Genomic DNA, 23,218 nt, shown 5'->3' with positions numbered 1-23,218 from the left:
TGTTAATGCTGATATGCTTACAGGATATCTAAATTTTTAGAAGAAAGGAAAAGCCTTGCATCTTCTGAAAAAATGCATTTAATTATGTTTAATTTAATATAATGTTATGTTTATATGCTTAAAATGGAGCAAACCAATTTTTGACAACCCACCTGTGGTCGCAGGAAGTTTATATAGTCTGTTTTCATTCAGTGTCACAACACCATTGGAGGAAAAACTAATCTGTTTTATAAGTAAAACAACAAATAAGAAAACAAAATATGTTTTGTAATTGCATCTTGAAGGATTTTGCTACATTTTTTTAGTATAAAAGTAAAATGGTAGTGGAGCATGCCATAGGTACTGTACACTATGCTGAAAGCAAGTGCACCATTTTGAGCATAGACACATTTGCTGGTGCTCTTAGAAAAAATAATTTTGTTATTTTAGAATTTGAATGAAGAACACATGGATCAGTGCTTACCCAGTGCTTAAACCCAGTTCTTACAGTGGTCCCTGAGATGACAAGGGTAACTGAATTTAGACATGTGTCTGATCGGGCCCAATCACACTGTGCCAGATTTCCCAAAACCGCAATGTCACTGTCATTAGAGTGCTGGAATTAAGAAAAAAAAAAAAAAAGAAAAGATTGTAAGAACCTCCAAATTATATGGTTCATATTATATTCATAAAACAGTATGCACTACAAACAGTGTGTTCATAATTAAGATAATACATTCAAATAATATGGTAAGACACACCAGTTTGAAATATCAAGCAGCAAACGAGCGGTTTTCTACAGCAAAAAAAAAAAATATTTCCGGATGAGACCGGAAGCCAGACACATTAAATTTACAAAAGGCCATGCCCGTGGATAATGAATGAGGCATTTATATAGCGCTTTCATGTGTATTGCAATAGATTTCAGAGTCTGTCGTCTCACTAAATGAGGACATAAATTCAAGAACAACATCTCCAGAACTGCTCCGAGAGTCACTTCATGAGCATTTTACCGTTTGATTTGAGTAAAACTAGCGTCATATCATATACACTAGGATGTGCATCTCCACAACTGAGGCCGATGCGATACACTGAAGATACATATGAAGTAGTCTCAGCCTCAGACGTCACGCCCACGGAACGTTGGCTAAACGTCTGATGCAAATGGCACACAAAAGTAGAAACACTTCAGGAGTTTCAAAGTCGTCTTTGGTTTGGTTGAATTATACAGGATTTCTGGGAGACGTGTGTGTCGCGTTCTTTAACGTTCCGCCTGGAAACAAAGATGCCGAACGAAGAAAGCCGTCGTGTTTACAACTGTGACAACAAATGCTTATCAGGATCAAATAAACGCTGGATTTTCAAAAGTATGTAAAATATTTAAAGTTCGCGGCATAGAATCTTTAAAATACGTCCAAGAGTTTTATTTAGTTTGCATACGGTCTAGCCGCAGAAGTTCAAATATTTTAACGCATCCGAAGCTCAAATCGGATCCGAATTTTCCGCATACACGTATGATCGGAACTCCGCGCAGCTCCCATACTCTCCATTGGAAATGAATGACTTCCGGTCTGTCGCTCGTCATTCGTCTGAAATAGTGGAAAGGCTAACCTTACGCTCCATAGTTTTTAACAGAATACATCACATCGAGAAAAAGTAAAATATTTCATAGCGCCCTAAACAAGATGTTTGTTTAAGTTTTAAATAAATTGATGTGAAATTGTATAAGTTTCAGTATTTTAATTAATTAGACATGCTTTTTGATTAATACAATTTAATTTAACCATTAAAAAGGAGTCAAGAAAAATTAAAATGGAAAAAATGGAATTTGGAAAAAAATAAAACGGAGTTCATAGTGCCTTAAATGTCCCCACTTTTCTAATTGTGGGGATCATCATGCTGTACTGACAGACCTTAGTGAGGATGTAGTCACAGTTGCCACTGAAGGTGAAGGTCTTTCCATCATAAGTGGTGATGTGAGACCCTCCAACAACAGAGCAGATTCCGGGACATTCCAGGTATGTACAAGTCCAGCGTCCAGCGGCACACACACTGACACAGTACAGCAGCAGTGTTAGCATGGGGAAATATATAAGTGGTATTAAAATTGAATTTCAAATATTTCAATGTAAAAAATGTTACCATTGTTTGCAAGCTTGTTTGTAAGATACTCCTGATTGATATACTTTGCCGTCGTGCACACAAGGACATTCATTCACAGGAACACAGCCACTCTGTCCAATGTCATCCTCAACCATACCTTTACAAAAAGTAGGCAAAATGGTGTACCATTTATTGTGAACATATAAAAAAAAAAAAAAAAAGCTTTTGCAAGGAGAAGCTTCATTTGAAAATAGACCCATCAAGTGGAAACACTTAATCTAGTTGCAGAAAAACTCCCTCTATCATTTTGCAAATGTTTCCTTACCAATAGGGCAGAAACAGCCATCCACACAGTGTTCTTTACACAGTTTGCCTGCATCTGGACCTGAGCAGGTGTTCTTGCATGGACTCCCACACTCCAGGTATTGCATTTTCAGAGGACATGTCTTTGCTGCTCCACAGAACAAATGAAATAGTATCAAAATATATTATCATTACTGCTTTGCAAAATTAACTGTTATGAAACATAGAATGCATCTCTCTATTGTTTTTATTTGTTTATCCACCTTTTTCCTAAATGTGGAAGTCTCATACCGGAACAATGCTTAACATTTCCGGTCTCTGGTGTTTCTAGTCTAATTAACGTATTTTCCAAGCTGATAATATTAACATTAAACCTAAGAAAACTGTTTTTAAAAGCACATTGTGCCATAGTTTTATCACTTTACAGTGTTGCAATGATCTTCTTTTTGCAGTAACTCACCTGTTGGGATTTTTTCCACAAAAAGATATGTCCACAAAGAACACTAAATGATTATTTTAACACATTATTTTACACAGTATTTTCATTTATAAAATGGTTAGTTCCAGTCCTCGATTCTGATTGGTCAGCAGCTGTGTTTTATTCATGATAAAATAGGCTATGCCCGCTTCACCCAATGGTCCTGTGTATCACTGAGCAACACCTTAGCAACCACCCTTAGCAATATAAACAATCAATAATATAGCGTCCTATAACTGTTCAATGCAGCATTTGTAGGCTGCATACGTCATCAAGCCTGGTTTATTTCAGTTAACTGAGCATTACATTTGCGAGTCAAAAGCATATTACAACAATTTACACTTAACTAAGAATAATGGTCAAATTTATAACTGTTAATATTCTAAAATAAGATCTTCTTTATGACGTATGCAGCCTGCCTAAAATAGAGACTATTTACACTAAGTGAAAATAGCAGTATTCTTTAGTGATATGCTATTTACACAGTGCAAATAGCTTTAGATTCTATTTATTCTATGTTAAAATAGCAGGATCCTGCTAATTACAAATATTGAATAAAAGGGTATGATTAATTGTGGCGAAAAACATTATTAGAGAAAAACATTACTTATTGCAAATAGTGGCAATTATCTGCACCTCTGCATTGTAATACATTATAAAATAGTATGCAATAACTTATTGAGTGTAATTTTTTAAGTTTATTTCAAATTATTAAATGGATGCCACCTTATTGGGACAAAAGCTCTCCCTACACCTACCCTACCCGATACTTTATGTTCAACTTTTTGATTATTTCCTTCATTTTTATTAAAAAATAACTGCTTTTCTGAAGTGATTTGAAATTTAAAAAGGGAGAAAAAAAGTTCGCCAAAAGGCAGATTCGAACCCCGGTCGATCGTGTCAAAAGAACGGTAGCACATGCTTTACCATCTGCGCGACTGAATCCGACAATTGATTACCGTCTTTTGCAAATTTGACTATCCCAATCATACGTTTGTGGGTGGAGTTAGTGTAAATAGCCTTTTCCAACAACATGGCTATTTGCACTTAAATAGACACTTTTTTTTTTTAATATTCCCAACAATTAAACAGTTGCCCACAGAAAAAACAGGGGGTGCTGCAGCACCCTCAGCACCCCCACTTCCCGCGCCCCTGGTTGTGCTAGCTGATCGGGCTATGGGGGGTTTTGAGTTAGTTTATTTTTTTCACTCTTAATAATTCGTTTAAAGTTAAATGGATAAAGACATTTTTAAACAACCCCACATCCTGTTGGAATTTTATTCCAAATCATATATTTAATACAGCTGGAGGTTTACATTTTTTTTTGTTGCGCTGCAACTTTGACATCTCTAAAATACCTTTAACTTTGTCTAGTTTTCATAAACAGGCTTTAATAAGTTGTTCACTTATACATAATTATAACTTTTCTCCACATAGCTATTTTATTTGGAACAATAAAAATATTAGATATAAAAATAAATCTCTCTTTTTTTTTCGCAATTGGTTTGATAAAAATATATTTTTAGTGAGTCAGCTTTTAGATGATTGAGGTGTCCTTTTTACTTATGAACAATTCATGCAAGAATTCTCTTTTCCAGTCCCCCCAAGAGAATATGCCATTGTTTTTGGTGCAGTTCCTAACTGTATTTTACTTTAGTCAAGTCTGGCCCTAAAGGTTCTTTAGACTCTCCTCTTTTTGACAACACTAACTTATTTGTTGATCAAAGTCTTCTCAATACCATGTCAAATAAAGACATTCGTTCAATTATATAGATCTCAGATTTATTTACCTGCTTGTGTGAGTTTTTGGAATAACATATTTAGTGATACAGAATCGGAAGAGTTTTGGCTTCTTCGACAAAAATTCTTCTTATCTAATAAAGTTGGTGAAGTCTCTATCAAAATTATCCATAATTGCTAAAAACAAACATGCTAAATTTAGCAGTAGTATTTCCCCCAATTGTTCTTTTTGCCTTCAGTCTGAAGAAACAACCAATAATTTTTTTTGGGACTGTGCTTATTGTAAAGTGTTTTGAGTTGACTTTTCCAATTTTGTTAAAAAAATATTTATATCCAAACTTCTGTATAACCCCAAAATTAATATATTGCTATTTCTTGCTAAATGTTACATTCATAAATGTACATTTTCAAAGAAAACTCCTTACTTTTTTATTTTCAGGAAAGATTTTGATGCGTATGTAAACTCTTTAAGAAACTCTAATAATTCTATTGCATGTAAGACTCTTTCATGGTGTAAGTCCTATAATCTAACATAGTATGCTTTGGATTATTTTTTGTAACCTTGTAATCTTTGTCTTTTGTTCTTACTTTGTCTTTGTAATTGTACTTGTTGTTCTGTTATTGCATAATAAAAAAATTAAAAAAATTAAGCGTTCAACATTCCACACTTCAGGCGAAATCCATGTTCTTTTAAGGGTGTAGGGCATTACTGTCTCGTATTTGCATTTGGAACTCCCTTGGCGAAGGGAGTGACTTACCAAAGGTTACCTTGACAATGCTGTGCATGCATGCAGCATTCAGCACTCCATCAGTTGTTGCAAATAAATAATTCTTCTCATTATTATTATTATTATTTTATTTAAATATTGTCTCACTGTGTCTTATTTACTATTAAACTTTTTCAAACTAAACTTGCTTACACTACCGTCTTAAATCATGTATTTATCACTGACAAAAAATATTTTGTATCACGTTAAAATAAAGACAAATTTAATCAGCCTATTCTACTTACGTTTGTATGTGAAGTCGAAATCAACCCCAACTTTGCTTTAAAATGTATCGCAAGAGCTCCAAACTGAAGATCACATGATCACAAACGGAAATCACTTCCGTGAAGTGACCATCGCATGCATAGATATATATATAAACACTAGATCTCTTAAGGCGGAGTCACTTCCGGCATCATAGGGCGGCCATCTTGCCACAGGGAAGCTTTCTGGCAAGTTCTGAGGTATCTGAGGTAAGATGAGTGATCAGCACGAACATAAATCTTCTTATCTCGCTGAAATCTTGACGGATTTACAAACGGTTTGGTTTCTTACAAACGTTATTAACGTGGCTATAATTCTGAATGCTGTAACATGTTGAAATTGCAGATTGTTATAATTATTCATATGTATGCAGTGTCATAACTACATATCTGACGTTGATAACAAATCAAACCGTTTGAAAATCGGTAGATAATTGAGCAAGTTATGGTTATTTAAAAAGTACATACTTCATACAACACAATGTTACGAGTGAGCGAGCACCCTGTGGCAAGATGGCCGCTGTGCGGACGTCGACCTCCATTGGCCAACAGCGCGTACGAGGTATCTAGTGTTTATATATATATCTATGATCGCATGTTCCCTTCGCTAACGGACTTCTGGAAGGGCCATTTGTGAAGGGATTCAGTTGCTCACTTAGGAACGTCCCTACAAATGGCACCCCCTTCCCGAAGTGCCCTTGAAAGGCGCAAAAAAGCCATTTGGAATTTGCCAATTCGTTCGTTTTTTCGGTTATTTTAGTGCATCATCTGGGTATTTAAAGTACACTTTTTCTTTTTGGAATTTTCAATGTGAACACACTACTCGCACCATTTATACAAAATGTCATAGAATTGTAAATAATAGCTGTAAATGCTCGACGTGCCAATAAAACTTTGATTATGCTGACTGGAATTTTTACTGGAATGCAGTTTAAAGGTTGAATTTAACATATTTCATTTTATTTCGGCTATTGTAAATATTATTTCATTGAGGAATGAATTCACATAGTTTCATTTGTAAATGAAAACACAACACGCTCATTTATCATCACACAACAGCATAAATACAATCATAAAGTCAAAACTTTATTGGCATAATTGTCAGGCGTTTACAATATTTGCAAAATATATGGTAGCAAATACTAGCATAATTATACAGAACGTTAATTAGGTAAAGCGATACACAATAAATATAAAAATATAGCCCTAAACAGTTAATATAATAATAATAATAATAATAATAATAGCCTAATAATAATAATATACAAATATTAAATAAAAAGACACGATCAGTTAACGGATTTACAATCCCAGGTTGCCATGGTCATGCAGGTTTGTTTACGCATTAAACTTGTGGCTAGCCCCGAGAAAAATATGTTGTTCCCTCAACATAAGAAGTCGTGGCCACGAGAAATGGATGTTGTTCCCTCAACATAGCATCTCGAGATAAGAATGTCGTTACCTTGACAAAATGATCTCATGGCCACGACATAATATCACGTTCCCACGAATTAATATCTCGTGGTCACGACAAAACTAAGTCAACCGTCACCGTACATCTGTGTGGAAGCCCACAGTTTCCGAAGTTGGAAATTTGTTTTCTGTTTCAGGTATGATTCTGTATGTCCATATGTCCATCAGTTTTCACTTTAATGATGTTTGCAAACTCGCGCTGTGCCACGAATCGGTCTGTTTTAAACTAAAAGACTCTCAAGGTCTTTTCAGGGGTAAGCAAAATAATCTTATTTCAAACAGAAAACAAGATTATTTTGCTTACCCCATTGGCAGATTATTTTGCTTGTTTTGCGCAAAAACAAACTTAATTTTGACTTGTTTTTTCTGAAAACAAGACAATAATTTTTACTTGTCTAGAAAATCCTTCTTGATTTTAAGAATTTTTATGAATTAATATTTTGGCTGGAAACAAGACATCTAAAGAAAAGCATTTTTTGCAGTGTGGGATTCAGTTTACGGGACTTCTCATTCATTTCTATGGTATCCGTAAACGGCGATTGAGTGTCGCACAACTCTGACTGAAATTCAATGACGTCAAGGCTGTAATGTAATTGGTTATTATGGCACACGTGTTCCAAGTTAGCATTCCGCTTTCTCCAATAGTAAGTAATACAGACCCTCTCATCTCCCTATATTAAGACAATCTCTGGTGGGGTTTTATTTTTGCACTCCTCCTCTAATCTCTAACTCGCAGCAAACTAACGGTTGGAGGGGCGTGGTTAAGCAAATTCTGCCCATGGCATGGCCAAAGACTGTAGAATACCCAAGACGTGTTACTCGTATAGTTTTGAATGGAGAAAAATGCAGCGCTCAATATGATTTCATGCGGACTTTAAGCTTATTGCTGTTACTGTGGTAGCCAACAACAGCACAACTTAACCATGTGCACAGTTTCATATTTAGTTATGTTGAAAACGTTTCAAGTTTAATTCATTGTCAATCTTTTTTCCCCCGTTTTAGCATGGATTTTTATGGAGACCAGAACATGAGAGCACCCAAACGGAAATCATGGTGGCACTCATCAGGAAAAAGGTGAATAGTCTATCATACCAAAGACTATATACACAAACACTGTTCTTCCTATACTTATGAATGGGAGAAACTGCAACGCGGAATAGTATGACGGAATAGTCCGCTTTCTACATGAAAGAGCCATTCGCTGATTGGTAAAGTCACTGCGTCACAGCAGTGGCCGTTAGAAGCTCAGGTTCCCATAGAAACCCGAGGCTAGAACAGCCAATGTGCATGGCACAGTCAATGACACATTATGACTGCGCATGCACATTGGCTGGTCTAGCCTGAAAAACGCTATTTGAGGATTAGAAACAACATTCATGGGGCAGTTCATTTCAGATTTGGTTGCTGATTTGAAATATATAATTTAAGTGCGAGTTCAGTGAGCAGTTTTTGAGATTTCAGGATTCCCCCCATTCATTTAGATAGGACTTGGTCTTGTTTGAGCTACCCGGAGGCATTGCAAATGTCGCTGAGTGAACAGACTTTCCTTGAAAGGGACTTTGATCATACTCACGACAGAGCTGTTCTGTCCTCCATGTTTCTGGTTTTCCTCCAGCATGAGTGCACTGTCGTGAAATCTCTGTGAGTGTGTTGCAGAGACAGTCTTGATTGCCGTAACACCGACACAGGTCGTCTTCACAGGCTTTTTCAAATGAACTCATGTCCATCACCCTGTAACAGTCATTAAACCCCGGACTCCTGAGATACTGCTGGCAAATGTTTGTCTGGGGAAAAAATTCAGGACAGTAATTCTTCTTTTTCATTTTTTTTTAGCATTTTAAAGGCCTTTTAACTAGGCAGTTTTATTTTAGTATCATTGAGATTCTATTGCAGTTTATATATATATATATATATATATATATATATTAGGGGTGTCAACGTTAACGTGTTAACGCAAGCGATTAATGTAAAAAATTTAACGCGTTAATATTTTTTTAACGCAGATTAATCGCTTGATTAATCGCAAGGTTTGACCCCAACTTCTTCCCGTCATCGCAGCGCGGAAGGTTATGTGTCATTGTGTGATGAGGGTACAGCGAACCAGTGCCAGGGTAACGTTAGCAGCACAAGTGGGCTATTTTGAAAATACAGTCGCGGGAAAATTACAGAGCCGTGGGTTGGGTTTTTTTGGGCTACTTTTATAATGTACCGCGGCCGCCCAAGGTGTATATAGACAAATACAAATAAAATAGATCCTTTTACTAATGTGTATTATACTTGGAATGTATCCCTGGCAACTTAAGAACTGAGAGGCGGTTGTAACATCACAAACAACGTGAGTTTCAGCCGAAATAAACATGACAACAGCCACTATAGATTATATAAGATAATAAACACACGATTACGATATATATGGTCTGTATGTGATTTTCTTGAGAATGTGTACATCTGAAATGCTAATTTGTACAGCGATATAAAAGGCTATAAATAGCATATTTTAACAACAGTAAATGACCAAATTCCACATGTGATCGCAAAAGGAAGTTATTACAAACACTCGATGGTGGTTTGAACTGAGTTCTGAGTAAAATTGTACTATTAATCTCATAAATTGTCTTATGAAGCATGATGCTAATGTTAGCTCTAATGCAGCTGCAGAACTGGTCCAATAATGCATTTTGTCATAATACTTCACGTAAGGTCACAAGAAAATGTTTTGTTGTATTTATTTAGAAATACTTTTGATAATAGTTGGGTAAATGTATACTGGGATTGAAGCGATGTGGTTTGGTAAACGTTTTATTGCCAGTATAAAGGCTGATAATGGCTGAATAAAAACAAAAGAATAATGATAAAAGAATAATAAGGATTATGTCTCATACCTGGCAGAAGTGTGAAAGGTTCTGTTTCCTTAAACTAGTTTGTCATGCACTTCTTTATTTCAACAAATTTACAGGTAAATCCAAGTATTTTAAATTTGCGATTAATCATGATTAATCACTGTCCATGACTGTGATTAATGCGATTAAATTTTTTAATCGATTGACAGCACTAGTTTGGACACAAGATCTAGCAAAACTTTTCAGAACAGATCATCATGCAAACAGCTTCCCAACGTCCATTTTCAAATAAACAACTCCCGTTTCATGTGTTTCCCGTTCCACTTCTCATGTGTGTTTTTGTGACAAGACCAGATAGTCGTTGGGTGACAGATTTGTTGTCAGCTCGTGTAATGTGTAACCCCCTGTTGCTGATCATTTAAGTAGTGTCACGTAGTGTGAACTCCACAACGATTTCAAGCCAGAAAAGAAGTCACGTAGTCTGTACAGCACAGTGATGTTTAAAGCTGTGTAGTGTGAACTTGGCTTTACAAGATTTAAAAAAAAAATCTATATTTTCACGGCTGCTGCATGTTATTGAAAAAAAAAAAAACGGAAATGACTTTATTCATATCCAGTAACCTGTGAGGTTTTTCTTAGGCCTAGAATAAAATGAGTAATCAGCAACCGTGAATATCATATTTTATTCCATGACGTTTTAGATCACATAAGTAAAAGTCAAATGTCGTTGTACTGGATATGAATAAAGTAATTTCGGGTTTTTTTCAATAACATGCAGCAGCTGTGAAAATATAGATTTCTTTATCTTGTAAGCGCCACTAGTAGCCACAGGATTCTCGAGAATAAGATCCTATTGCCATGTAGAAGATAGGGGACGAAAGGGGCATTTCAGCACCGCCACACATTCAAAACAAATATGAAAGCATAATCTAATTTTTTCCACCATGAACATAAATACGAAAAATCCAGCTAATTTTCCTTTTTCCATTTCTTATCTCTTTCCACGGCAAACATGGAATTTTCCATTATTCATGAGACAACGCTTCCCTGCCAAACACGGAATTGAAAAAATGAATAAACGGCTTGAATATTCGATTTCTACACGTGGGCGGGAATTAAACGCTGATTGGTCAGCCAAAGATCAAACCATGCCATCATCCGCAGTATCACGCAGCAGAATAATAGTCCTCCGCTGCTGTTGTAACGCATTTATTGCAACTACATTTAATCTTTTTTCATCAAACAGACTAATGCAATGCAACATTTTCATAAAATAACTTGCCATTTCGGTTTGTTTCTCACCAAACCCACAGTATACTTTCAGAATGCTTGGAATATACGCCATGAGATGCATAGGATTATTTTTTACGACAGATATGCATCCACTTCCAAAAAAAAAATTCTCTGCCATTAAATTGGCAAGTGCAAGCAGGAAATTTTTTTTGTGTGTGTTAATTAAAGGGGTCATCGGATGCCCATTTTACACAAGTTGATATGATTCTTTAGGGTCATAACGAAAAGTCTATAACATACTTTGGTTAAAATTTCTCAATGGTAGTGTAAAAAACACCTTCTTTAGGGCGTGTTCACACTTGGCGTCATTTTTGACAAGAAAAAGTTGACAAGAGTGCTTTCTTAGTAAAATAAAAAGCTGGCAGCGTTTTGGTTACAAATAGCAGCTGAGGGCGTCTTTTGTTGCTATAACAACAGCTGCAATGGTAGCCTAGCACTGTGTGCTGCAGAAATGTCAGCTTTTGAAGTTAAGGTTGGCTGTTGAAGTTAACGGGGAGGGTATGTCGGTTCACAACGACGTTTGTGGGAGCACGACATTATACGGGGAAGGAAACTGCATGGTGCTTCCAACAATTTAGTCCAGCAGCTCCGGATGGATGATGCACGGTTTCATACAACTCCTTGTGCTCCGAAACTAGTACGATCTGTCTGCCGGCTATTTTCTCCTTTTTCTTGTTGTTTTTTGTTGTTATGGAAACGACTCGCCACTTGCTTGTCATTGGTCAGCTGTCAAAAAGTGCTTGATGTAGGGCGTTTTTTTTTTTCTTCTTCAGAAAAGTTAAACTTTTTTCAACTTGAAAAGACGCTCTGAGCTGCAGAAAAAGACGCCGGCAGTGGCGTTTTAAAAAGCGCTCAGGACTTTTTTGAAAACACTGTTTACTCCATAGGATTATAATGGATTATAATGTTTTATTATAATCCTATATAAACATTATAAAATGGCAGCTTCAAAAAAGATGCCAAGTGTGAACATAGCCTTACCCTGTTAAAATCAGCTCTGTTTTCATCAAGCCATTATAGTCCATGTTGCTTTAAATGCTAATGAGCTTTGCTCGCCCCGCCCCTCTTCCGTGGAGTGACGAGCAGTACTGTTTACTTTAGCCGCGAAACTGGCTAACTAGCAGGTTATTAGGAAAGGCCATTTGCAAAGATTCATAAACCCTTATACTCACTTCTGTAGATGAAGCTGGATCACGAATGATTCGTACAAACATAGATCGTAGCATTGCCTTCAAAACGAAAGTAACTTTAATCCTCTGTGTCTTCAGCGGCTCAGATTTCAGGAGTAAATGACGACTGCTATGTTCATTATTACATCCAACAACAAAACACCTCAATCACTTAATCAGAGACATCTTGTCTTGTCTTCCCCTGCACCAGAGTCGATACAATGGTGGACAGCTCTCAGCTCACTCAGGGCAGGTCTAAGGTAAGACGGCCTTGTCAATCAGCTATCATGAAAGCGGCCTGTACAGAACAATGCAACATTTTCATAAAATAACTTGCCATTTCGGTTTGTTTCTCACCAAACCCACAGTATACTTTCAGAATGCTTGGAATATACGCCATGAGATGCATAGGATTATTTTTTACGACAGATATGCATCCGCTTCAAAAAAAAAAAATTCTCTGCCATTAAATTGGCATTAAATTGGAAAGTAACTTTAATCCTCTGTGTCTTCAGCGGCTCAGATTTCAGGAGTAAATGACGACTGCTATGTTCATTATTACATCCAACAACAAAACACCTCAATCACTTAATCAGAGACATCTTGTCTTGTCTTCCCCTGCACCAGAGTCGATACAATGGTGGACAGCTCACTCAGGGCAGGTCTAAGGTAAGACGGCCTTGTCAATCAGCTATCATGAGAGCGGCCTGTACAGAACTACGTCATTCTGACAGGAATCTCAGAACAGCCTGATTTGAGAAAGGGGATTTTAAAATAGGGATTTAAAAAAAAAAAAAACACTGGGTGGATTTTTATCATTATAGGATGGATGTGTACACACACTTCCAACACACATCTATGTTCAAACAACTTGTAAAGTGAATTTTGCATCCGATGACCCCTTTAAGTAATAAGTCTTTACAACAACATTAAGGTGAGTAGTCACTCTAGTTCACACATAAATTGCGATGGGTTAAATAAACTCAATAAGCAGACAGACGCGACTACAGTCAAGACCAGTATTGAAGTGCACAGGAAATAAGCAGCAGTCATTTAAAGCAGTTTAAAAATGCAGTTTAAATTAAAGGGGTCATATGACGTTTAAGGTTGCGGTTTAAGGTTCAAAAAACACATTATTTTCCACATACTGTACATTATTGTTGCTCCACTATGCCCCGCCTTTCTGAAACGGATCGATTTTTACAAAGCTCATCGTTCTGAGAAGCAAGGCATGCTCTGATTGGCCAGCTATCCAGTGCGTTGTGATCGGCCGAATACCTCAAGCTTGAGACGGAAATGTTACGCCCCTTACCGTATTGTGATGCCGTGTCCAGGCGCGACGACACAAAAACAACAAAACCCATTATAAACGACTAATTTGTCGCATCCAGTGGGGACATAATTACTGATTATAATGACTTCTACTGTCTTTTTACACGTCACGTTGCATCACGCCGCGTAAACATTACCATGTCTGCATTTGTGATCGGAGAAACGACAAACAACAAGCACTCTACACTGCTCAAAACTCGCGTTTGAATAGTCAGTAGCAGAAACGTACTTACAGGCTGTGAGTCAGAAGCGTCAGACTGTCCTTGCAAAGTCGGAATTGCCCCACTTTATAGAAACAACCTTTGTGCAAGCCAGCATTGTAGGCTAATCTTCCAGATTAAGGAAACAGTCCTTCGTAAAATGCGCTGCACAGTGCACACACTCTAATATTTGGGTTGAACTGTTCTATAACAGTGTTGTAAATACAACTTAACCACTGATTTCTAGTTGTGTCCTCTTTTGGAAGCCCAAACAAAGTACTTTCACTTTCACAATGAAACACAGCGTCTCCAGGACATGGCGCCGGCGGCAGCAACAATACTACCGTGAGAATAGTTCCGCCTTCTTTCATTGTATACATTTGGGCAAATCTTCCCACACCGTGACGTAGACATGTGTGGGCATGTTTAAATGAGCCGTTTTAGGGGGGCGTGGCAGAGTCTTTACTTTTATAAAGAATATCTCTTTGGTTTTGAGACTTTAGTCTTTGCAACTTCAGGGATCTTATCTATGCACAAACAGCTTGTAACACTCCAAAGAGAAAGGAAAACTTGAAATCACATCATGTGACCCCTTTAAGATTGAGTACTGATTGATGTTCACTTGGATTTTTTCCCCATCGAGGGGAAATAACAAAAATTCTCTGTCATTTATAGTCATATGGTAAGATGTATATTTTTATTTGTGTAAGGTTACGTTCAAAATAACTACAAAATGCCATGCCTTTGAAAAATAAAGAGAACGACAGAATGTGCTGCTTTAGCGCATCTCGGTCTCCTTGAGCATCTTTCTGGTGCATGCCACAAACATGAAGGCTTCACTTAAAAGGCTTCATTTAGATTATTTGACATTAGATGCATCATATAAGTCACTTTGGAATAAATCAGCCTATGTATCATGATAAAAAACCGACTTTACAGTCTGGAAATAAGGCTATAGCAAATTAAATGATACCCCCTATCACTTTAAGAACCGCTGGTCTACACAGAAGAAAGCCCTGTCTAGACTCGGTACGAGTCTACGAGTTGTTGAGCTATTCATTAGTCTGTTTGATGAAAAAATATTAAATGTAGTTGCAATAAATGCCTTAGGAATCTGTACAACTGCAGCAGTGGAGGATTATTATTCTGCTGCGTGATACTGCGGAAGAACTGATGACTGTTTGATCTTTGGCTGACCAATCAGCAGAAAGCGGCGTTTAATTCCTGCCCACATGTAGAAATCTAATATTCAAGCTGTTTATTCATTTTTCTATCCCTGAACGAAAAACGAAAATTTAAGCCATTTTCAAATTTTTCTACTTTCAATATTAAATCAAAAAAACTAATGAGCGAATGATACACGGATTCTGATTGTGTACACAGACCAAATAGTTTTTATATTTTATTTTATAGTTTTTTTAATATATTTTATAGTTTTTATTCATTTTTATTTTATTTTTTTTATATCTTATTTTATTTTAGTTAGTATGTATTTTATTTCAAGTAACAAAAATGGTTTTAGTTTTATTATTTTAATTTTAGTTAACTATAATAACCCTGCAACTAGAATAACGTAATTGTTTTTTACAAATACTGAAATAGCCTACTGATATATAATACAACTCGAATTCCGGAAATGTTGGGACGTTTTTTTAAATTTGAATAAAATGAAAACTAAAGGAATTTCAAATCTGTTATTCAATCCAATATGTTATTCACAATAGAACATAGAGAACATAAATGTTTAAACTGAGAAATTTTACAATTTTATGCACAAAATGAGCTCATTTCAAATATGATGGCTGCTACAGGTCTCAAAATAGTTGGGACGGGGGCATGTTTACCATGGTGTAGCATCTCCTCTTCTTTTCAAAACAGTTTGAAGACATCTGGGCATCGAGGTTATGAGTTTCTGGAGTTTTGGCATTGGAATTTGGTCCCATTCTTGCCTGATATAGGTTTCCAGCTGCTGAAGAGTTCGTGGTCGTCTTTGACGTATTTTTAGTTTAATGATGCACCAAATGTTCTCTATAGGTGAAAGATCTAGACTGCAGGCTGGCCAATTCAGCACCCGGACTCTTCTACTACGAAGTCATGCTGTTGTAATAGCTGCAGTATGTGGTTTTCAATTGTCCTGCTGAAATACACAAGGCCTTCCCTGAAATAGACATCATCTGGAGGGGAGCATATGTTGCTCTAAAACCTTTATAAACCTTTCAGCATTCATAGTGCCTTCCAAAACATGCAAGCTGCCCATACCGTATGCACTTATGCACCCCCATACCATCAGAGATGCTGGCTTTTGAACTGAACACTGATAACATGCTTGAAGATCTCCCTCCTCTTTAGCCCGGAGGACACGGCGTCTGTGATTTCCAACAAGAATGTCAAATTTGGACTCGTCTGACCATAGAACACTTTTTCACGTTGAAACAGTCCATTTTAAATGAGCCTTGGCCCACAGGACACAACGGTGCTTCTGGACCATGTTTACATATGGCTTCCGTTTTTGCATGATAGAGCTTTAGTTGGCATCTGCAGATGGCACGGCGGATTGTGTTTACCGACAGTGGTTTCTGGAAGTATTCTTGGGCCCATTTAGTAATGTCAATAACAGAATCATGCCAATGAGTGATGCAGTGTCGTCTGAGGACCCAAAGACCACGGGCATCCAACAAAGCTCTTCGGCCTTGTCCCTTATACACAGAGATTTCTCCTGTTTCTCTGAATCTTTTGATGATGTTATGCACTGTAGATGATGAGATTTGCAAAGCCTTTGCAATTTGACGTTGAGGAACGTTGTTTTTAAAGTATTCCACAATCTTTTTACGCACTCTATTACAGATTGGAGAGCCTCTGCCCATCTTTACTTCTGAGAGACTCTGCCTCTCTAAGACATCCCTTTTATAGCTAATCATGTTACAGACCTGATGTCACTTAACTTAATTAGTTGCTAGATGTTCTCCCAGCTGAATCTTTTCAAAATTTCTTGCTTTTTCAGCCCTTTGTTGCCCCCGTGCCAACTTTTTGGAGAATTTTTCCGTTTAAACATTTGTTGTGTTCTCTATGTTCTATTGTGAATAAAATATTGTTAAAACTCATGTGAAAGTCTTTTAGTTTTCCTTTTATTCAAATTTAAAAAATGTCCCAATTTTTCCGGAAATTGTAGAATATAAAATTAACAAAAAGTAATAGAATAACATCTCTTTCTCATCTTATACATAGAGCATATCAAAAATATCAGCACCAATGTTCCAATTAGTAATTGACTTAAAACAACTTGAAATGTTTTTTATATTCCTTGTTTACACTACAGTGTGGGGAAAAATTATTTGATCCCCTGCTGATTTTGTACATTTGCCCACTGACAAAGAAATGATCAGTCTATCATTTTAATGGTAAGTTTATTTGAACAGTGAGAGACAGAATAACAACAAAAAAATCCAGAAAAAAGCATTTAAAAAAAGTTATAAATTGATTTGCATTTTAATGAATGAAATAAGTATTTGATCCCCTATCAATCAGCAAGATTTCTGGCTTCCAGGTGTCTTTTATATAAGTAAGGAGCTGAGATTAGGAGCACTCTCTTAAAAGGAGTGCTCCTAATCTCAGCTTGTTACCTGTATAAAAGACAACCTGTCCACAAAAGCAATCAATCAATCAGATTCCAAACTCTCCACCATGGCCAAGACCAAAGAGCTGTCCAAGGATGTCAGGGACAAGATTGTAGACCTACACAATGCTGGAATGGGCTAAAAGACCATCGCCAAGCAGCTTGGTGAGAAGGTGACAACAGTTGGTGCGATTATTCGCAAATGGAAGAAACACAAAATAACTGTCAATCTCACTCAGTCTGGGTCTCCATGCAAGATCTCACCTCGTGGAGTTTCAATGATCATGAGAACGGTGAGGAATCAGCCCAGAACTACACGGGAGGATCTTGTCAATGATCTCAAGGCAGCTGGGACCATAGTCACCAAGAAAACAATTGGTAACACTACGCCGTGAAGGACTGAAATCCTGCAGCGCCCACAAGGTCCCCCTGCTCAAGAAAGCACATGTACAGGCCCATCTGAAGTTTGCCATTGAACATCTGAATGATTCAGAGGAGAACTGGGTGAAAGTGTTGTGGTCAGATGAGACCAAAATCAAGCTCTTTGGCATCAACTCAACTCGCAGTGTTTGGAGGAGGAGGAATGCTGCCTATGACCCCAAGAACACCATCCCCACCATCAAACATGGAGGTGGAAACATCATGCTTTGGGGGTGTTTTTCTGCTAAGGGGACAGGACAACTGCACCGCATCAAAGAGACGATGGACGGGGCCATGTACAGTCAGGGCCAGGGCATTGAGAAAATGGGTCGTGGATGGATATTGACAATGACCCAAAACACACGGCCAAGGCAACAAAGGAGTGGCTCAAGAAGCACATTAAGGTCCTGGAGTGGCCTAGCCAGTCTCCAGACCTTAGAAAATCTGTGGAGGGAGCTGAAGGTTCGAATTGCCAAACGTCAGCCTTGAAACCTTAATGACTTGGAGAGGATCTGCAAAGAGGAGTGGGACAAAATCCCTCCTGAGATGTGTGCAAACCTGGTGGCCAACAACAAGAAACGTCTGACCTCTGTGATGGCCAACAAGGATTTTGCCACCAAGTACTAAGTCATGTTTTGCGAAGGGGTCAAATACTTATTTCACTCATTAAAATGCAAATCAATTTATAACGTTTTAAAATGCGTTTTTTTTTTATTTTATTTATTCTGTCTCTCACTGTTCAAATAAACCTACCATTAAAATTATAGACTGATCATTTCTTTGTCAGTGGGCAAACGTACAAAATCAGCAGGGGATCAATTTTTTTTTTTCCTCAGGGGTTGGCAAGTAAGTTTGGCATTGGGCCCAAAAAATGTTTTCCCACTTGATGGCGGGCCAGAACATAGTCAAAGGATAATTTAAGAAATTAATTGATGAAAAATAAAACTAGAATTTCCTGTGACAGACTGTTACAGTGTCTTTTGTAACTGGTAATGAGCTGTTACTCTGTGTTAAATCCTGTAGTAGGACAGTCATTAACAAAAAGCCACATTTGTGTGCCGGTGTCCGAATTTGTGAGTAACTTGTTGCTGTCATGACAGATCTATTTCAGAACCAGCTGCTATCAAAATAATCTGGCTGCGGGAGCAGGCCAGATATTATTGCTGGCGGGCCTGTTGCCGACCACTGCTATATGTAATAACATTCAGGCACAGCTCCAAAATCTGATTAAAGGGGTCATGAACTGAGAAACCAAAATGACCTTGATCTTTTGGCATATAAGAGGTCATTGTACTATAAAAAAAAAAAAAAAAAAACATCCTGTCAGTTTCAGAGCTCAAAAATTTGTTGTTAGTTTAAAAACTTTTGGAATGTTCTACTCTATGATGTAATAGTGTGGATAAGCACCGCCTCTGCAGGAGAAGATTAACACTTCAACATCACTGCCTGTTTAGCCCCACCCACCAATTTGTGCATGTAGTGTTTACAAGAGAGGTGAACGCACAGGTCTACGTAAAAACCAAACGATAATGATGGCTCTGAAGAAAACAAGACGCTGTGCACTGGCAAGTTGTGGAAGATCCAGACCGCGTCAATAAGAACTTGGTACTTTGTTCACTTCATTTTACTGCGGATTCATTTACAAAGAAGGTACAATTCGACGCAGGATTTTCAAAAAGATTGAAACTAAAAGATGCTGTGCCGACTGTATTGGATCCGACAGTAATGTCGCAACACAAGTGTGAGTAACTGTTTTCATTACGTGGTCACTATTGCTTTGTCTCTTCTTACAGATAGTTTGATATGTATTGAGTTAGTTACAATACAATCCACCACGCCTATTCAAATGGAGCATTCTGATGAGGGGGGTCAAAAAAGGACAGAAAATGGCTCACTTCTAAATTAAGATGATTTGATGTAAAAATCTTGATGACATTGTAAGTGGACCTCAAAGAACAGTACAAAATAAAAAACAAAGGTAATTCATGACCCCTTTAAAATAATAACAACTTTAATTTTGTTTCATAATACCTGGTTTTGGCACTGATCATTAGAATTAAATGTGTTGTCCTCACAGTCTTCCAACTGATTCACTTTCCACGTAGCCATATCTATATGAATCAAATGTTTGGATATCATATATTAAAATATGAATTACTAAATTATTGTTGTGTATGGCAAAATTAGGTTTACCATTGTTAAATGAATCATCAGTCTTGTTGCCATTGTAGTTTCCACAAAGTCCACAGGTCTGGCTTCGGTACTTTTCCGGAAGTTCAATCTGGGGAACATCATATTATAAAATATATGATTTTTAGATGACTGAGATCAGGCCCTATCCAACTGTGTCACAAATATAGGTAATACTTTATTTTGATAGTCCACATTAGACATTCTCATGACTGATAAAACTAGAGTATTACCTAGAAGACTGTCCACTTAATATCTGCAGTTATTTTGAGGGTCCCTAAACCGACATTTACTGACTAGAAGTAACTTTTCGACTTTACATGTCAGCTTATTCTACTAACCCTAATCATAATCCAACAGTCTACTAATACTATACTAATACTCTAATGAGAGTTACTTGACACGTTGTGGCAAAGTTACTTAAGGTTACTAGAATGTTTAAAGAAATAAAGAGTAACCAAAACATTTAATACAAAATACAAATACAGTACACTCTTAAAAATAATGGTGCTTCACGATGCCATAGAAGAACAGTTTTGTCTAAATGGTTCCTTAAAGAACCTTTAACATCTGAAGAACCTTTTTGTTTCACAAAAGGTTCTTTGTGGTGAACTAAGGTTCTTCAGATTATAAAAAGGTTAGGAAGATAACATGATTTTAAATGGCTCTTTAAAGAACCTTTGACTGAATGGTTCTTTGTAGAAGCAAAAATGGTTCTTCTATGGCATCGCTTGAAGAACCTTTTGAAGCACCTTTATTTTTAAGAGTGTAGTTGTACAGATGAACAGGGAAACAGCATACCAATAAAGATTGGTCCTTCTCCCAAAAGACATTAACTCCATGATTGTTAAAGATCTTAACACCTGATGCACTCAACTTGACTGTAATTCCATTCTTATGCGTTGCATTATACAACCTGTTAAAGCAAATTTCAGGGAGAGAGAGAGAGAGAGAGAAAAAAAAAATTTGTTTTTAGAAATAATACTAATAATTTTCAGAAATTATAAAACATTTGGATGCAGTGTCAAGTTTATTTAAAAAAAAAACTACAAAAAAAAAAAAAAACTCACACTTCTTTGTCCATGAGGATATTGTTGTTGGTGAGTTCAATGACTGTCTCCAGCAGTTTTACTGTGATTTTGCTGAAAGTGACTGAGTTATTTACAATCTTTCTTTGAATTTCAATGTTAAAATCAGAATGGTCCTTGCTGTTGCACAAACCAGCCACAATGTAGTTGCACGTGTCTGGCACTTGAAAGAAATGCCCATCAAAGGTCTTGAAGTGGAAATTTCCCCATGTGCTACAGATCGTGAACTGATGGTCAGGATTTGGTACAACTAAACCAAGAGAGAAAGTTCATAAATGTGTGATCTGAACTAAGTACTAAACTGGCACTGAAAAGGCAGTTTCAGTGATTTAAAAAAATATGAAGGACTGCATACCTGTAGTTATGATCCTAGGAAACACTAAATATAGAAGACAAAGAGGAACATCATTAAACAGTTTGAACTGTGTAAAGAGCTCAGTCATTTAATTATTTAATTAATTGTAAATCAATGCAAGTAGTACTGGGGCTAAAATAATTAATTGACTAATTATGTTAGGTGCTATTAATAAACAAACTTAGAAATATTGCATATTTTGGAATCACTGGTATTCCCTTTTCCTGGTTTGGAGCCTATCTATTGGGTCAAACTTACGTTTGTTCAAATTAAAAGTTTTGTTGTATGTATATTATTGTACTTCAAAGGCACCCATAAAAAAAATATTATTATTTGTATTATTTACACACTGAATCAGATTAATTTGGAATGAACATAAAGAAAGCATATTTTAATTTTTTTTAATGTTTTTTCAACTTCTTTTCATATGCTGATAAATACACTTTTCACCCTTGATCACAGAAAGGAATGCATTAATTTCCCCTACAATTAAAAATTTATATGAAAATTCCCCTAATTAGTGCCTGTAATACATTACAGAAATATTTACCTGTCACTGTGTGGCCCTCTACGTTATCTGTTACGGCAATTAAACATAAAAAGACAGAGACACATATTTACAGTAATATTGTGCAATAATATTGTAAAATGAGAAAACAAAACTGTTTATAGTCATCTAACCTGCTTGTGTCAGCTGGAGCCCCATCAGTAGGACGACCCATCTCAGCATCCACATCTGAGACATCATCACAACCCCCATGGAGACAATGACCATCCTCAAGAGCTAATGTGAACAATCTGTCAACACTAGCTCTTTTATAGTGAATTGTCCTCTTCTTTGGAAGAATGTAATTTGTGATCAGAAGGTGGAACCCATTATGCATTACCACAGATTCTATCTTTTAATCAGATAAATGTTTATTGTCCTACAGCTGTGTTTAATTAATGAAAATCTTGGTTGTGAGAAACACTTTTGCCACTGGCAAAACTGTATGTATCTGTGTTTCATCTCAAACTAAATAAGGGTGTGAATCCAGTGGGGACAAAATTGTTTTCTAGAGAAACCATTCAATATCTGCCTATCTACTAGATGTTGCTAGTTCCTGGCTAGCAAAAAGTCTACTTGCGTTTATACTGACATGACACAACATTGGCAGTTATTTTGGCAGTTTTTCAATGAAAATAGTTCCAAAAGGAAACCAAAGCAGGATCAACCGTTGTAAACACAGAAAAGTGAAATGATAAACATGTTACATTTTTCATAATTTAATAAAATAATCAAAATAACCAAGTAATGACATGTCCAAATGCTATCAGACTCAATGCCATTTAGCAAATCAAATTTGAAGACGGAAGCTGTCGTATTAGCAAGGAATACTGGTGTGTTTAATCGTGTTGGAAAGATTGTATTTACACGTTGAATGCACATGACCATCACCACAAAGTAGCAATTACGAAGGCTCTTGATTTTCTTTAAACACCCAGTTTTTGGGTTGGTGGCATGCCCGTGAGAAAGCATATACAACACTGTAAAAAATGTACATTTTGAAAAATTGTGGAAACTGACAAATAAACATTGACTCAACAAGCCAACATTTGGGCCTATGACCAT

At 36.7% G+C, this 23,218-nt stretch overlaps 1 protein-coding gene across 1 annotated transcript in view; it reads right to left on the bottom strand.

The window, feature by feature from the left end:
* The window catches only part of LOC131534051 (mucin-2), a 107,212-nt gene extending 84,831 nt beyond the window's left edge, over window positions 1-22,381 (bottom strand). The window contains exons 1-13 of the mRNA XM_058766678.1: window positions 22,288-22,381; window positions 22,157-22,183; window positions 21,607-21,630; window positions 21,234-21,501; window positions 20,965-21,079; window positions 20,167-20,254; window positions 20,005-20,084; window positions 8,680-8,890; window positions 2,408-2,533; window positions 2,122-2,239; window positions 1,893-2,031; window positions 488-595; window positions 153-222 (exon numbers count right to left, since the gene is read on the bottom strand). Of these exons, the coding sequence (XP_058622661.1) occupies window positions 153-222; window positions 488-595; window positions 1,893-2,031; window positions 2,122-2,239; window positions 2,408-2,533; window positions 8,680-8,890; window positions 20,005-20,084; window positions 20,167-20,254; window positions 20,965-21,079; window positions 21,234-21,501; window positions 21,607-21,630; window positions 22,157-22,183; window positions 22,288-22,381 (1,468 nt within the window). The remainder of the gene's footprint in view (window positions 1-152; window positions 223-487; window positions 596-1,892; window positions 2,032-2,121; window positions 2,240-2,407; window positions 2,534-8,679; window positions 8,891-20,004; window positions 20,085-20,166; window positions 20,255-20,964; window positions 21,080-21,233; window positions 21,502-21,606; window positions 21,631-22,156; window positions 22,184-22,287) is intronic.
* Between the last annotated feature and the right edge of the window lie 837 nt (window positions 22,382-23,218).

Source organism: Onychostoma macrolepis, chromosome 25 (assembly GCF_012432095.1).
Source record: "Onychostoma macrolepis isolate SWU-2019 chromosome 25, ASM1243209v1, whole genome shotgun sequence".
NCBI lineage: Eukaryota > Metazoa > Chordata > Actinopteri > Cypriniformes > Cyprinidae > Onychostoma > Onychostoma macrolepis.
This window is presented reverse-complemented; position numbering and strand designations above follow the sequence as displayed.